Source organism: Delphinapterus leucas, chromosome 4 (assembly GCF_059928025.1).
Source record: "Delphinapterus leucas isolate spDelLeu-1000000601 "Yukka" chromosome 4, BTC_Dleu_Yukka2, whole genome shotgun sequence".
Classification (NCBI taxonomy): Eukaryota; Metazoa; Chordata; class Mammalia; order Artiodactyla; family Monodontidae; genus Delphinapterus; species Delphinapterus leucas.
In genome coordinates, this window is record NC_143132.1 from 87225306 (window position 1) to 87238538 (window position 13233).

At 42.7% G+C, this 13233-nt stretch overlaps 1 protein-coding gene across 1 annotated transcript in view; it reads right to left on the reverse strand.

The window, feature by feature from the left end:
* Positions 1-2252: 2252 nt before the first annotated feature.
* Positions 2253-13233, reverse strand: part of USP13 (ubiquitin specific peptidase 13) — a 124320-nt gene continuing 113339 nt past the window's right edge. Inside the window, exons 20-21 of the mRNA XM_022571596.2 lie at positions 9644-9728; positions 2253-8016 (exon numbers count right to left, since the gene is read on the reverse strand). Of these exons, the coding sequence (XP_022427304.2) occupies positions 7923-8016; positions 9644-9728 (179 nt within the window). The 3' untranslated portion in view covers positions 2253-7922. The remainder of the gene's footprint in view (positions 8017-9643; positions 9729-13233) is intronic.

Here is a 13233-nt window from a genome sequence, read left to right on the forward strand (position 1 = left end):
ACAGTGGTGGTCACTCGTCCCAAGTCTCCTTTGCTGGCTCATCTTCTCCCTGACTTACGTTGAAGGGCTCAGTCCCTGGACCTCTTCTATTTCCTGTCTCCCTCCACTGATGATCCCACCCACGCCCATGGCTTTAAATACCACTTAGAGGGCTTCCCCGGTGGCGCAGTGGTTGAGAGTCCGCCTGCCGATACAGGGGACACAGGTTCGTGCCCCGGTCCGGGAGGATCCCACATGCCGCGGAGCGGCTGCGCCCGTGAGCCATGGCCGCTGAGCCTGCGCGGCCGGAGCCTGTGCTCCGCAACGGGAGAGGCCACAGCAGTGAGAGGCCCGCGTACCGCAAAAAAAAAAACAAAAACTTAGATACCAACCACTCCCAATTTGATATCTACAGTCCAGACTTCTCAAAGTCCAGAGTTGGACATGTCCCACTTCCTACTCAACATCAGCCACGGAGGTCTAATAGGAATTTCAAACTCAGCATGCCCCAAACCGGACTCCTGACCATCTTTCCCCACCAACACTTGTAACCTCACCACACCCTCCTACCTTAGTTGATTGCAACTACATTCTTCAATTGCTCAGAACAAAAACTTCAAGGGCAGCCTTAGCTACTCTCATTCCCTCATACCCCACATTCTATCCATCAGGAGATTCTACTGGCCTTACGTTCAAATGTACCCAGAATCTGCCCGTCCGCACTACCCCCATTGCTACCCTCCATCCCTCTGAGCATCATCCTCTCCCCTTGCCTACCACAGTAGCCCCTACTTCTGTCCTTGCCCTCCTGTCATCTAAGCTAAACAAAGAACAATCTCCCTGAAACTTTGGTCAGAGCAGGTCATTGCTCTGCTCAAAACCCTGTAATGGCTCTCCATTCCACCCTAGAGTCAAGCCCTTCCAATGCCTCCCGGGCTCAGACGATCTGGCCCCCTCTCTCCTCCTCTCCCACCAGTCTCCCCCACTCCTCCCTCCCTCCCAACCACACTGGTCCCCTTGCTGCTTCTCTGACATACCAGATACTTTCCCACTCCAGATCTACTGCTCCAGCTTGTCCCTCTGCCGAGCATATCCTTCCCTTAAACATGTTTGGATGAGGCCTTCACCTCCTTCAAGTCTTCTTTCAAATCTCACCTCCCCATGATGCCTTCCCTGATCAGGCACTCCCCTGAGTACCCGATTTCATACCTCAACCTGCACCTCCACCACTGATCTACATCTTCTTTTTTCCATAGAACTCAACAGCTTTTAACATATCATTTACTTACTTCTTATGTTTAGTATCTGCCTCTCTCTGGTACAAAATTAACTCAGCAAGGGCAGAGACCCATATCTACTTTGTTTACTGATACATCTAAGAAAAACAATGCCTAGCACATAGATGTTTAGTAGTTATTGAATGATGAACCATGCTATACAGATGAACAAAATAAATTTGCTTAATGGAATTATCTCCAGAAAAATACTTTTGAAAAAAAATCATCAATGTTGGTATAACTGATTATTTTTAAAAAACTGTTTTAGACTGAAACAATGGGTCAAAACCTCCGCAGAGTCAAAACGCTATATGGGTTAAAATGATGACATAAAATACCACAGTAAAAATATCCTGTGTCCACCAGACTGTCAGATGCTTTACATAACTCATCACAGGTATTTATTCTGCCCACTGAACAGATGAGAAGACTGAGTCTCAGGATATTAAGTGCTTACCAAAGTCACACAGCTAGTCTGGGCTCGGAACAGGTATTTGAACTTGTCTATATGCTTCTACCCTGGCCATTATCCCACCCTGCCTCCCTACCTCAATGAAAGTAGATTTTTAAATAATTGCTTGCATGGGGATGAGAAATTACTCACCATTCTCCTGTTAAATTTCTCCACTGTGACTGAAGTTTGCCACTGATGACGTTTGAAAAGCTGGACCATGAGTTCAAACGGCACATACACACACTGGTAAACTCTCCCACTGGACACGACGGGATACATCAAGTGAATGTAAACAGCAGCAGGCTTGCAAACACTGGCCTAAAAGTTTACAATTCTCTGAATGGTAAACAACCCCTCACTATCCCCCCATCATTTCCTTCTCCTCTTACTCCCTCACCAAAACAGATGGCACAACACTGATGTCAGTCATTTCACTTGGATTTTTAAAAATACATTGGTTCATTCTTTTAAAAGTTTTAAGCACTGAATAAACATATTTTAAGTGGTAATTAGCCTATATGGTAAGCAAAATAAGCCCCCCCCCCCGCCCAAAGATATCCACATCCTAATCACCTTACATGCCAAAAGGAACACTGCGGCTATGAGTAAGTTAAGGATCCTGAGATGGGAAGATTATTCTGGACCATCTGGGTGAACCCAATGTAATCCCGAGGGTCTCTGTAAGAAAGAGGCAGGAGAGCCAGTAAAGGAGATGTGCCAATGGAAGCAGACACTGGAGTGACGCCAATGCTCTCAGGAGGTCATGAGCCAAGGAATACCAACAGCTTCCCGAAACTGGAAGAAGGAAGGAATGGATTTTCTCCTACGGCTTCCCTGCCAACACCTTGCTTTTAGCCCTGTAAGACCTATTTCCAGACCTCTGACCTAATAAATGTATTGTTTTAAGCCACTCAGTTTGTGGTAATTTGTTTACAGCAGCAATAGGAAACTCATTACAGCCTAGAAACACAATGTCCTAAAAATGATGAAATCCCTTGATGCAACTAGTGTTGACTCTGCTTATACCTGCATTAAGGAAGCCACCAGCAAACTGAGAGCCAGGGAACCACAGAAAGGTCTCACAATCGATTCCAATATTCAACTTGGCACCCAGTAGAGAAAGACAGCAGACTCCCACCTGCCCTGCCCCTCCCTCCTTCACAGAGTTAACATCGTGCCATCGACGATATTCCACTACTGATGGGACCTGGCAGCCTCGGGGCCACACAAAGAAACCCTGAAAAGAAATAAAATTAGTCACTGTCTCAAGTTACCTGTTCCACTGATGGATAAGAACCTGCAAAAGGCAGAATCGGTTTATGTGGCATTTTGCAAAAGAAAAAAAAAAAACAGCCATAAAGGGACCTCAGATTGTGAGAATAGCTTTTAATTTTAAAACAATTGAAGCAATAAATCATCCATCTCTCTTTCCATCACAGGCAAATAGTCTCCCAAAACATTTGAGATATTTTAAACTACAACTGTGATTAGTGCAAAATAAACACAAACTCTTTCAGGCGCCAACATCAAAACCTGCCAAGCAGACAGGCGCGGGCCACAGGATCAGCCTCAGCTGAGACCAGGAGCGGCGGCCAGATTTCCATGGTATTTCAACACACCCAGCTCTGAACAGACAAAACAATACCGGGGGAGGAGAAACCACAAGAGAATGTTGCCCAAAGTGAAACAAATCTGCCCAACACCCTCATGTGGCTAACATCCTTGGCACCTGGAAGATACTTGAAAAATAAATGCAGAGTTGGCAGCTTCTAGACAAAGCTGAAGAAACAGGGTTTGGGCTCATTTGCTTTTGGTTTTTAATTGGGGTCTTATATATATATTGGTTCTTATACAGAAAAATCTGCTTTCTGGAAGGCATTCTGTGCCTCACATTGCTCCCGACTCCAAAAAAAAATGTTTGTGCTGCTTCTGTCTGTCTGGATGCTTCGCAGACCCCCCCCCCTTCCATACCTACAACACCTCACTGCCTCCTCACGTCACCTGGTCTGGAGAGCACTGTCCAACAGAAGTACAACTCGCGTCTAATTTCAATTTGTTTGGTAGCCACATTAAAAAATGATCAAAAGGAATAAGTGAAACTTTAATATCATCTTACTTGATGTATCTAAAATATGGTCATCTTAGCATATAATCAATATAAAATATTGATGCAATATTTTACATTCCCTTTTATTGGTACCAAGCCTTACAAATCTGGCGTGCATTTCCTGTGTACAGCACAACCTCAATGTGCACAAGCCACATTTCCAGAGGTCATTAGCCACATGTGGCCATGGACAACTGTACTGAACAGCACAGATCTAGAGAATTATGACACAAACTCTCTCAGGATGATTTACTGAGTAGGGAATCTCCATGGCACTGTGTGGACGATCTTATACATCAACTTAAGGGTACAGAATCTTGTTCTGTAACCTAGGATTTTTGACCTTAGGTGAAGGATAGAATCACATTTTATCTAATCCTATCCCCCTATCCTGCCCCCAACACTGGCCATCTCCCCATGGACGGCCCACACGCATGATGTCATTTAGCAACAGTGATGCCTACCAGATGAAAAGACATCCTTTCTGTGGTAGAAAAACTTATTTGAGGATCATAGCTATAACTCAACTAGAGTAAGATAATACTCCAGAAAGGTTACAGAGTTAGCAGAAGGTAGTTCTGAGGTTTGTCAGGGCAGGTGGTGTTTTAAATAGATTTTTCGTTTTTGAGGAAGATGGTAACAAAGTACCTTACCGACTGGGAAGTGGAGAGTTTCAGGAGTGGGAGAAAAAAATGGGATAATCACCAAAGAAAGTAATTCCCCAAGAAATTGGGAGTAGAAGTTGGCGTGGCAAACACTAAAAACAAGGCAGGTTCTAAAGTGGGGTGTGAGAGCTGTAACAAACCAGAACCATAACATCGAACCTCTATGTGATCCCTCGCGTCTTACATGTCTGACCAAGGTAGTAACTGCAGGAAAATAAAAATAGAACCGAATGCTAGAGCAGAAAGGGACTTCTGAGCTTATCTAGTCTAACCCACTCATTTTAAGGAAAAAGGCCTAGAGAGGTAAAGCGACTCGGCCCCACCACACTTAGAAGTGGAGTCGGGCTACAAATGCAGGTACTCACACTATGAATTGCAGGTAAGGCTCCATCCAGTTCAGGTCAAGGGAAAAAACAATGTTGGGAGTAGCAGGCTCAAGCTACGCCCTACAGCCCACGGTGAACACGGGGCAATGGCAAGCACATTCTCTTGTAGGTGGGAGAAAACAGCAAGTCAATTCAGAACATTAAAGCAATGTTGACATAAAATGGCGTTAAAACATGACCCTTCTTTAATAGTCCTTCCCCCATACTTTTTCTCCCCTTGAAAAAAAAAATCCCAATCTGAACCAAACTGGATTTCTGATTAGTTGTGTGGGCATTTAGATCAATTGACAAAACAAAAACTTTGATACGCTGTATTTTCCAAAGACACATTCATCAGGATTTTGCACAAATGGATATCAAAAAATATTTACAGGAAGAAAGTGCTCTCTTTCACACATACACCCACGCAGTGAGAATTTTCACAACTACACCACCACACCTCACACAGAAGACGCCTAACAGGCTGATGATCAGTTGACAAAATACACACATTATTCCAGTTTTTAGTCATAAATAATCTCATCGACATACATGTGTAAAATTAAGCAGTATATTCCACACTCTGATTCCAGGGAAGCCTGCCTTGAATATATTAAGATATACATACAAATACATTTATAAGCATGAAAGAAAACCAATATTTGCTCCAGTTTTCCCAACTCTCAATCTGAAATAAAGAACAGCACATATACAAAACTTTGCCTTGTAGAAATAGCCCTTTGTCTTGTGAGGCGAAAAAAAAGGCAGCCATATTCCACTTTCTTACGATAGGTTTAGGTATCAAAAGGGCTAAATTTCTTTTTCTGCTTAATGAATTAAGTAATGTGGAGCCTGTAATCTTATATACTGACTTTACACCATTCACTTTGTAAGATTTTATTATAAAATTTTTTAATTTGCTCAAAATACACATACCAACTTTGTCCATATTTCAATCCAAAGCCCCAATCCCCCTCCCACCCCCAGAAAAGGCCTTCCCTTTGTAACAGCGGTGAAAAGAAGTCACTTTTGATGTGTGTTTGGAGTCACTATTCTATGGTACTACAGCCCTAAGGCAACGGGACTCCGTAAGGCTGCTTAGCATGGGGGTTTCTGCAGGAATCAGGGACTCGTGTCACTGAGTGGGGCTACTTTGGGGTGTCCAAGACAATGTGAAAAGGTGACACCAGTGGGCAGAGTTTAGTAGAGATTTACTGCCCCATGAGCTCCCTCCTTCTGCCAATCTCATTTGTTCCCGAACTGAAGCAAACGTCAGAGGAGAGAAGAGAGGAAGCATGCTCTACTAGGGCCCACCCACTGGGCACACCACCCGCTGCTCTTCAAACGGTCAGCGATCAAATCTCTCCAGATCCACAAACCACAGTTGGAAAGAGAGGGCAGGGGGTCATCACACCACTGTGCACATAAGGAAAGATGAGGGACTTGCCCAGCTACGGGCCGCACCCAGGTCCACGGGCCACAGGCCTCGGGCTCTGCATCCCTCGCTCGCGTCTCCTGTGAGAAGGGCCCCAATCATAACCAGAACCCTGACTGTTCGTAACTCACATGTCATAATCCAACTTCCAGACTTCACAGAATTGTGGAATTCTGTGCTATATTTCACCCAGTTGGTTCTACTTTATTTTCCTACAGTCTCCAGGAAGATCCTTTCTACCAATCAAATGCATATTAAGCAGACAGCAATAAGTCCTTTTTTATTTGACTGAATAATCTGAAATAGAAATTCCAGAGACCCTAGCATTTGGTACAGAGCAGTAGGAAAATTACAGAGCACTATCGTTCCACTTTTTCATCACATCTGAAACTCTGATTTAATCCCAGGTTGCAACTAAAATGCTGAAACACCGAAACGGAAACGATGGTCTTTCATAATGTCATATAAAGTTTCTTTGCATCTGAAACCCTTAAACTGCTGAAGATCACACTGTTGGTCACAGCAGATAAGCAGTGAAGGCAAGTCAGGAGGTGATTAGCCAACAAAGGGCAGAGATGAGACTCTGGCCCCAGAACACATAGAAATGAAGACAAGCAAAGAGCTGGGGGATGTGAAAATTACAGACAGATTTGGGGCACTTAACATGATTCCAGCGAGTTGTCATGTGTCATGGTAAGAAGAGATCAGCTATTTTAACTAACAGTACACACGACTATGCCTTGGGGGAAGGGTTGCTGAGAAACAGAATTCATCTCCCTTTGGCCAAGAACAACAGTGTGCTGCTGGGGGCATCTGCGTTCATACGACCAAACGTCACAAACCCAGCTGAATTCTGGACAGCACTGAAAGGGACAACAGCCCTTCTTACGCCTGAAAATCTAAGCGGGGAACTAATTTTTTAAACTGTTCCTGAGTTAGAGTTTCTTTAAAATATTGACTTGCTTTTTCCAGCTATGCTTACTACCAACTATTTTAACCTTTAAAAACCAACCCGTCACAGATTTTCTAGTTGACTATAAAGGTCTCACACTCTCAGTCGCATTCTCACACACATTCACACACTTGTATTATGAATTTTGATATGATTAAATTAAAAATATCTTTCATTGTAGATGTTCTAATCTACTCTACATGGAGAGGTCAGAAATCATTGTGTGTCATGAAAAAACTTATGTCACAAATAAAGCCCAGCCCAGTTACTGATTTTCGATATGAAATGAAAGTGGGCTTTTTGTGTACGGTGGGTAGGCGACACGACTGGCCCCATTACTTGGTTCCTCTGGAGGCCACTATCGCCAACCCCCAAAGCAAAACAGAGGATTGGTGGCACTTCCTGCTTTTGATGTGCCAGTGGCAGATCCCCCACCAGCAACAGGAATACTTTTTTTTTTAACCATCCTCTTCTTAAACATTTATAAAAAGAAAAATTATCTACAGTAGTGTATCATCACTAATAGAAATTTCCTCCCAGTTCTACTTCAGAAGGCGTCAAATGATGTTCTTTAAATAAACTATAAATACCCCATGTATTCCCTCATGTCTGGCTGTCCCAACTTCTTTTTTTTTTGGCAAATTAAAAAGGTGTATGGCTTCTTCTCGCCAATTTGTACGTCTGAGGTTTAGCTTGGTATCCTGCGGTAAAAGTACATGTAGCCCAGGTCTTTAGGGGGCCTTTCTGAGGCACAAACTTTGTGGTCATTGTAGATCACCCATCTGAAAACAAAAGACAGAAGCATTTGATGGATTTAAGTCAGTTCCAGGAAACTTTGCAGGAGAAAGTTACTGCACCATACTTAAAATAATCAAGATGGTTTAAGATAAACCAAACTCAAGTCTGTTGTATAAAAAGAAACAGAATGCTGGTGGGAAATTACAACTGCTTTTTTATTCTCAAGTTCAATCAAAAAGTAGTTCCTAAGGAGCCTCCAAACATTTCCACTTGTAGAAATCCACAGATGGCCTCAGAACTTCAGTCAAAGAAGTGTTTTTTTCAGCCTTAGGTATAAAACTAGCTAAAAATCAGAAGTAAATAGACATGCAGTGAACTATTATACAACTATTAAAATGTCTTTGAAGAATATCTGGTAAAGTAAGAAAATAATCACAATATAATATGAAGTGGGAGAAAGCGGGTTACAAAATTGTACGTACTGTGTACAAACTTTAAGCTTTTAGAAAAGTTGTAAATACAGACATACACATACCCTCTCTCCCAGTGAAAACAATGAAACAAAGGGAAATGTATCCAAATACAGACAATGGTTCTCTCTAGGCTTCCAAATAACACATTCTCTGTATGTTTTTATATTTTACAAATTCCTTATAATGAATTTCATGGCTTTTTAAATTATAATTAAGCTATTTTTCTTAAGAAAAGTATTTTTAAAAGAGCTATCATGCTTGGTAATAAAAAGGATTCACTATAAATCAAGTTCCTGTGCTCGACTATTTTATTAATCAAGTTGAGAAGACAAGACTAAAAGAAACACCAAAAAGGAACAGAGTGGATTCCTGACTGGGAACCAGTCACTCCTGCAGTACGAGGTCAACGTCCTACCAGGAGAGGGCAAGGTTACGTGTTTCTCCAGTGTCCATGTGGCCCAAGCACTGCCTCAAGCAGGGGTGCTGACCCACAGGCCAGGCCACTCAGTGGGAACTCAAGGAAGGGAAACCAGTGGGGCCCGTGGGGATCCAGCCCCGGAAGAAGGTTCTGAAGAGAGCAGCGGCCTTACACCACCCCCCCCCCCACCGCCACAACTGTCTCATTCCTAGCTCACCACACACCTAACAATTCTTAAGAAGACAAAGCTACAATAGGGCAAACACTGGGTGTTGGAGTTACCAGATAAAACACAGGATACCCAGTCAAGTTTGAATCTCACATAAACAACAAATACTTTTTTAATACAAGTATGTCCCATGCAACAGCTGAGACATATTTATACTAAAAAGTTATTCATTATCTGAAATTCAAACATAATAGGGCATCCTGGTTTTCTTGTTTTGTTTTGTTTTGTTGGCTAAACCTGGCAACCCTGGGGAGGTTCCAAATATGGACACACATTCTGCTGCGGGATGTGTCTTTACTTTGGGAGGTCCCCTTGCTATGACAGTGAAGAGTGACTCTGAATACCAGCTCTGACACAGCTGCAAACATCAAGCTCTTTAGCCTGTCTGAGCCTTAGTGCCCTGATGTGTAAAATGGCTTTAAGAGTCTATCCCTACAAGACCATCATGAAAACCAAATGAGATAACATATGAAACACCTAGTGGAGTGCCTGGTACATAGCAGGTCCTCAATAAAACATAGATATTATTTTACCTTCTCAAAAAGACTCACCTTCCTTCCTTTTTGATGTGACAAACGTAGTGTCCACTCATTGTAGATGTCCCCATGTGACTGATGAACGCAAATAATTCATATACTATGAAAGAGGAAACAACTCAGTTACAAGGCAGCATTTCTAGAAATCAATAGCACTTCTGACCAGAATTTAAAGCCAACGAGAGTGTAATCCAGCAATTGTTCAGAATGAAAGACAGTCTATTTACTTACTACGTTGAGAACACACCCACCTACCCAAAGTGACAGCAACTTCAACCTGCAAATTCATGACAAAGCAGGACATGAACTTTACAGCTGACCTTAAGCTCCTATCTGAAAGGCGATTAAAAGTCCCACAGCCCAGTCTGGTGGCAAGCTCATGGGTCTAAAAGGGTAGTCCCGGCTCCATCACTTCCAAGCGGCATGAGGGTGGAGAAGTTGTTTCATCTCTTGGAGCCCATTTCTTCAAAGAAATGAAAAATCCACCCACTTCACAAGGTTGTATGAGGCTTAAATGAGCAATTCAGACTAAAATACCACACAAATGTCAGGATTAGGAGAAAGACAGCAGATAGGTGTTATCACTTATAGAAAGGGATAATGCTCAGAATACGCGTCTTGTGATTTCTGACTGGTTCATGATTATAACCTCCATGGGACCAAAATTCAGGCTTCATGCCTTCTGAACAACGAGATATATAGCCTCTTGGAGCTTAAGGTGGATGTTTATTCTCTAACAAGTATCTCCTGTCATCTTGCAAAGCATATGCTGTACCAAATCCACGGTGAAGGAATTTCAGCTCATTCCCCCACCCACCGCCCCCCAGCCAATCCTAGGCCTGCACAACACCTGCAAAGTGGCTTCCACAGACTGGCACCAGTGCAACTCCGCAAACTGCTACAGACTACGACGAGACAGGTACAGAAACTGAGTTAGCGTTTACAGACTCTTATAATAATTTGAGAGGAATATTCATGTCTGTTGAATCTAATTAAGGAAAAAAATGGGCTTGCATATTCATTGTTTTTGGTACTCAAGTTTTGTTGTGTTGTACAAGTGTGCTGGTTCTGGACAGACCCTTTTCCTCGCTCCTCCCTCTCTCATTCTTTCTCTCTCTTGCCGTTCACCAATGCTCATCCACATATTCAACTGTGAATCCCCAGTCCTCATCTTAGCCTTCAGCGCATCACATACTATGGACCACTTCTCCTCCTTCCCCAAACATCTGCCCCCAGGACATGACTGTCTTTTTATTTTCCAGGTGCCTCACTGGCTTTCCTCTTCTCCTGACTTTTAAACATTGGTGACCTGGGGCTCTGACCTCAAGCCTTTCTTCCCTCTATCTTCTCGATCTTTTCTGTCTCTCTCTCTCTCTCTCTCTCTCTCTCACACACACACACCCTGTACATTCTCATCCTCTCTCTCTCTCTGCCACCTCCCCTACCCCTTCCCTCTCTGGTTGATTTCATCCAGTCTCATGGCATTAAATGGAATTATGTTCTTAATTTCATTTCCAGAATGTTCACTGCTAATGTACAGAACTACAATTGAATTTTGTATATTGGTCTTGTTTCCTGCAACCTTTCTGAATCCATTTATTAGTTCTAATAGTTTTTAAAGCAGATTCCTTAGGATTTTCTATATACAAGACCATGTCATCTGCAAACAGAATTAGTTTTACTTCTTCCCTGCATATCTGGATGCCTTTTATTTCTTCTTCTTGCTTAACTGCCATGGCTAGAACCTCTTTCACAATGTTAAATAGACGTGGCAAGAGTGGACATCCTTGTCTTGCTCCTGCTCGTAAGGGAAAAGCATTCAGTCTTCACCATGAAGCATGATGTGAGCTGTGGTTTTTTGGTAGGTACCATTTATCAGGTTGAGGAAGTTCCCTTTCATTCCCAGTTTGTTGAGCATTCTCTCCTCAGCTTTATCCATCTCAATTCTCCCAGTAACTCAGGACAAAATCTGGACTCCTCTCTCCCACTGTTTACACACATCCAATCCATCAGCAAATCCTCCAAAAATATATCCAGCATTTCCTTCAAAATACATGCAGAATCCAACGACTTCCTACCACCTCCACTAGTAAGCCCCAATCCAAGTTACCATCATCTCTTGTCTGAATTATTACAATAGCCTTCCCTCCTAACGGGGCTCCCTGCTTCCTCCCTTACCCCTACCGACCACTCTCAGTATGGCTGCAAATCTCACTCTAGCGATGACCTATGAGGTCCCCCCACCTCCTTCCACTCTCCCCCTCCACTCCAGCTCCTCCGGCCTCCTGGGTTCTCCTCAAACACACCGGCTACTCCTCTCACTGACAGAGAGGGCTTCAAGCCCCACACCTATAGTCCCTCTATCTGAAACTCTTCTTTCAGATGCCACATGATCCAGTCCTCACTTCATCGAGGTCTCAGATCAAATGTCATCTCAGAGAGGCCTTCCTTATAAATAGCAACTCCTCCCTCCTTCCACCCCACCCTCACCCCAACCTTGTTTTACTGTTGTCCACGGAGCTCAAAATAACACCATATCACATACTTATTTGTGTATTTACTTACTGTCTATTTCCTTTTATCCCGGACTAGAACATAGCTCCATAAGGATGAGAAGTTTGTTTGGGATTTTTTGGGGGTTTTGTTTCTTTTTTTGTTTTATAAACTCACCAAATATATATATTTTTAATTTCATTTGTCTGTTGTGTTTACTGGAATATTCCAGACACAGAGAACAGTGCTCAGCATGCAGTAGGCATGGCTCCCTTCACCCCATGTCCTCACTTGTTTTTCTATCTTTTCATATTGTATACATTTTTATAAACCCCCTACCAAAGTATCAATTGGGGTATAAATTAGTGAAATAATTATTTTTAAAAAGAAATGAATCAGAGGGGATTGCCTTTCCCATCCTTAACTAAGTTTTTGTCACTAGCTATCACATCAGCTGACAACCCCCAACACACACACACAAAAAAAAAAAAAAAAAAAAATTCACAGGTTTGAAACAGAAACCAGGCAAAAACAGTTGTGAATGACAATCATTTTGCCTGGCACTTAGTGATCCAGGGACCCTACCCTTGTCGGCCCTCCCCAGTGTTCCCCATCACTAAGAACCTATCCCCACCCTAGTAAACAAGAGAGAGTGTAGGCTGAGACTTTTTCATGTTCCTAGACCCTGGTTGGTTTTTAAAGCTCTTTAGGAATAATTTTATATCAAATTCCAAATCTTCAATTTGAGAGATACGGGGCTGGTCTCCCACAAGGTGGCTGCCCTCTTAGAATTTTCATGGAATGAAGAGAGTATGTGATCCTCCGACGAAGGGTTTTCCCTCACAAGAAACTGTCCCCCAAAACAATGCCTTAAATAACTGAACAGAGTATTTAATGAGCACTTCTCACCATAAGCCAGGGTCATTTCAGTGAAACATTGCTCAGATACCAACAAGCCAACATGTTAACAAAATAGACAGACATAGAGAAAAGAACAAATCCATACACTCCAACACACCCAAACATGTCATTAAGCCCCCAAAGGCATTTTCCCCTCTTTAGTTAAAAGCAATTAATTCACGTGTATACTCAAAATCATGAAAAAAATATTA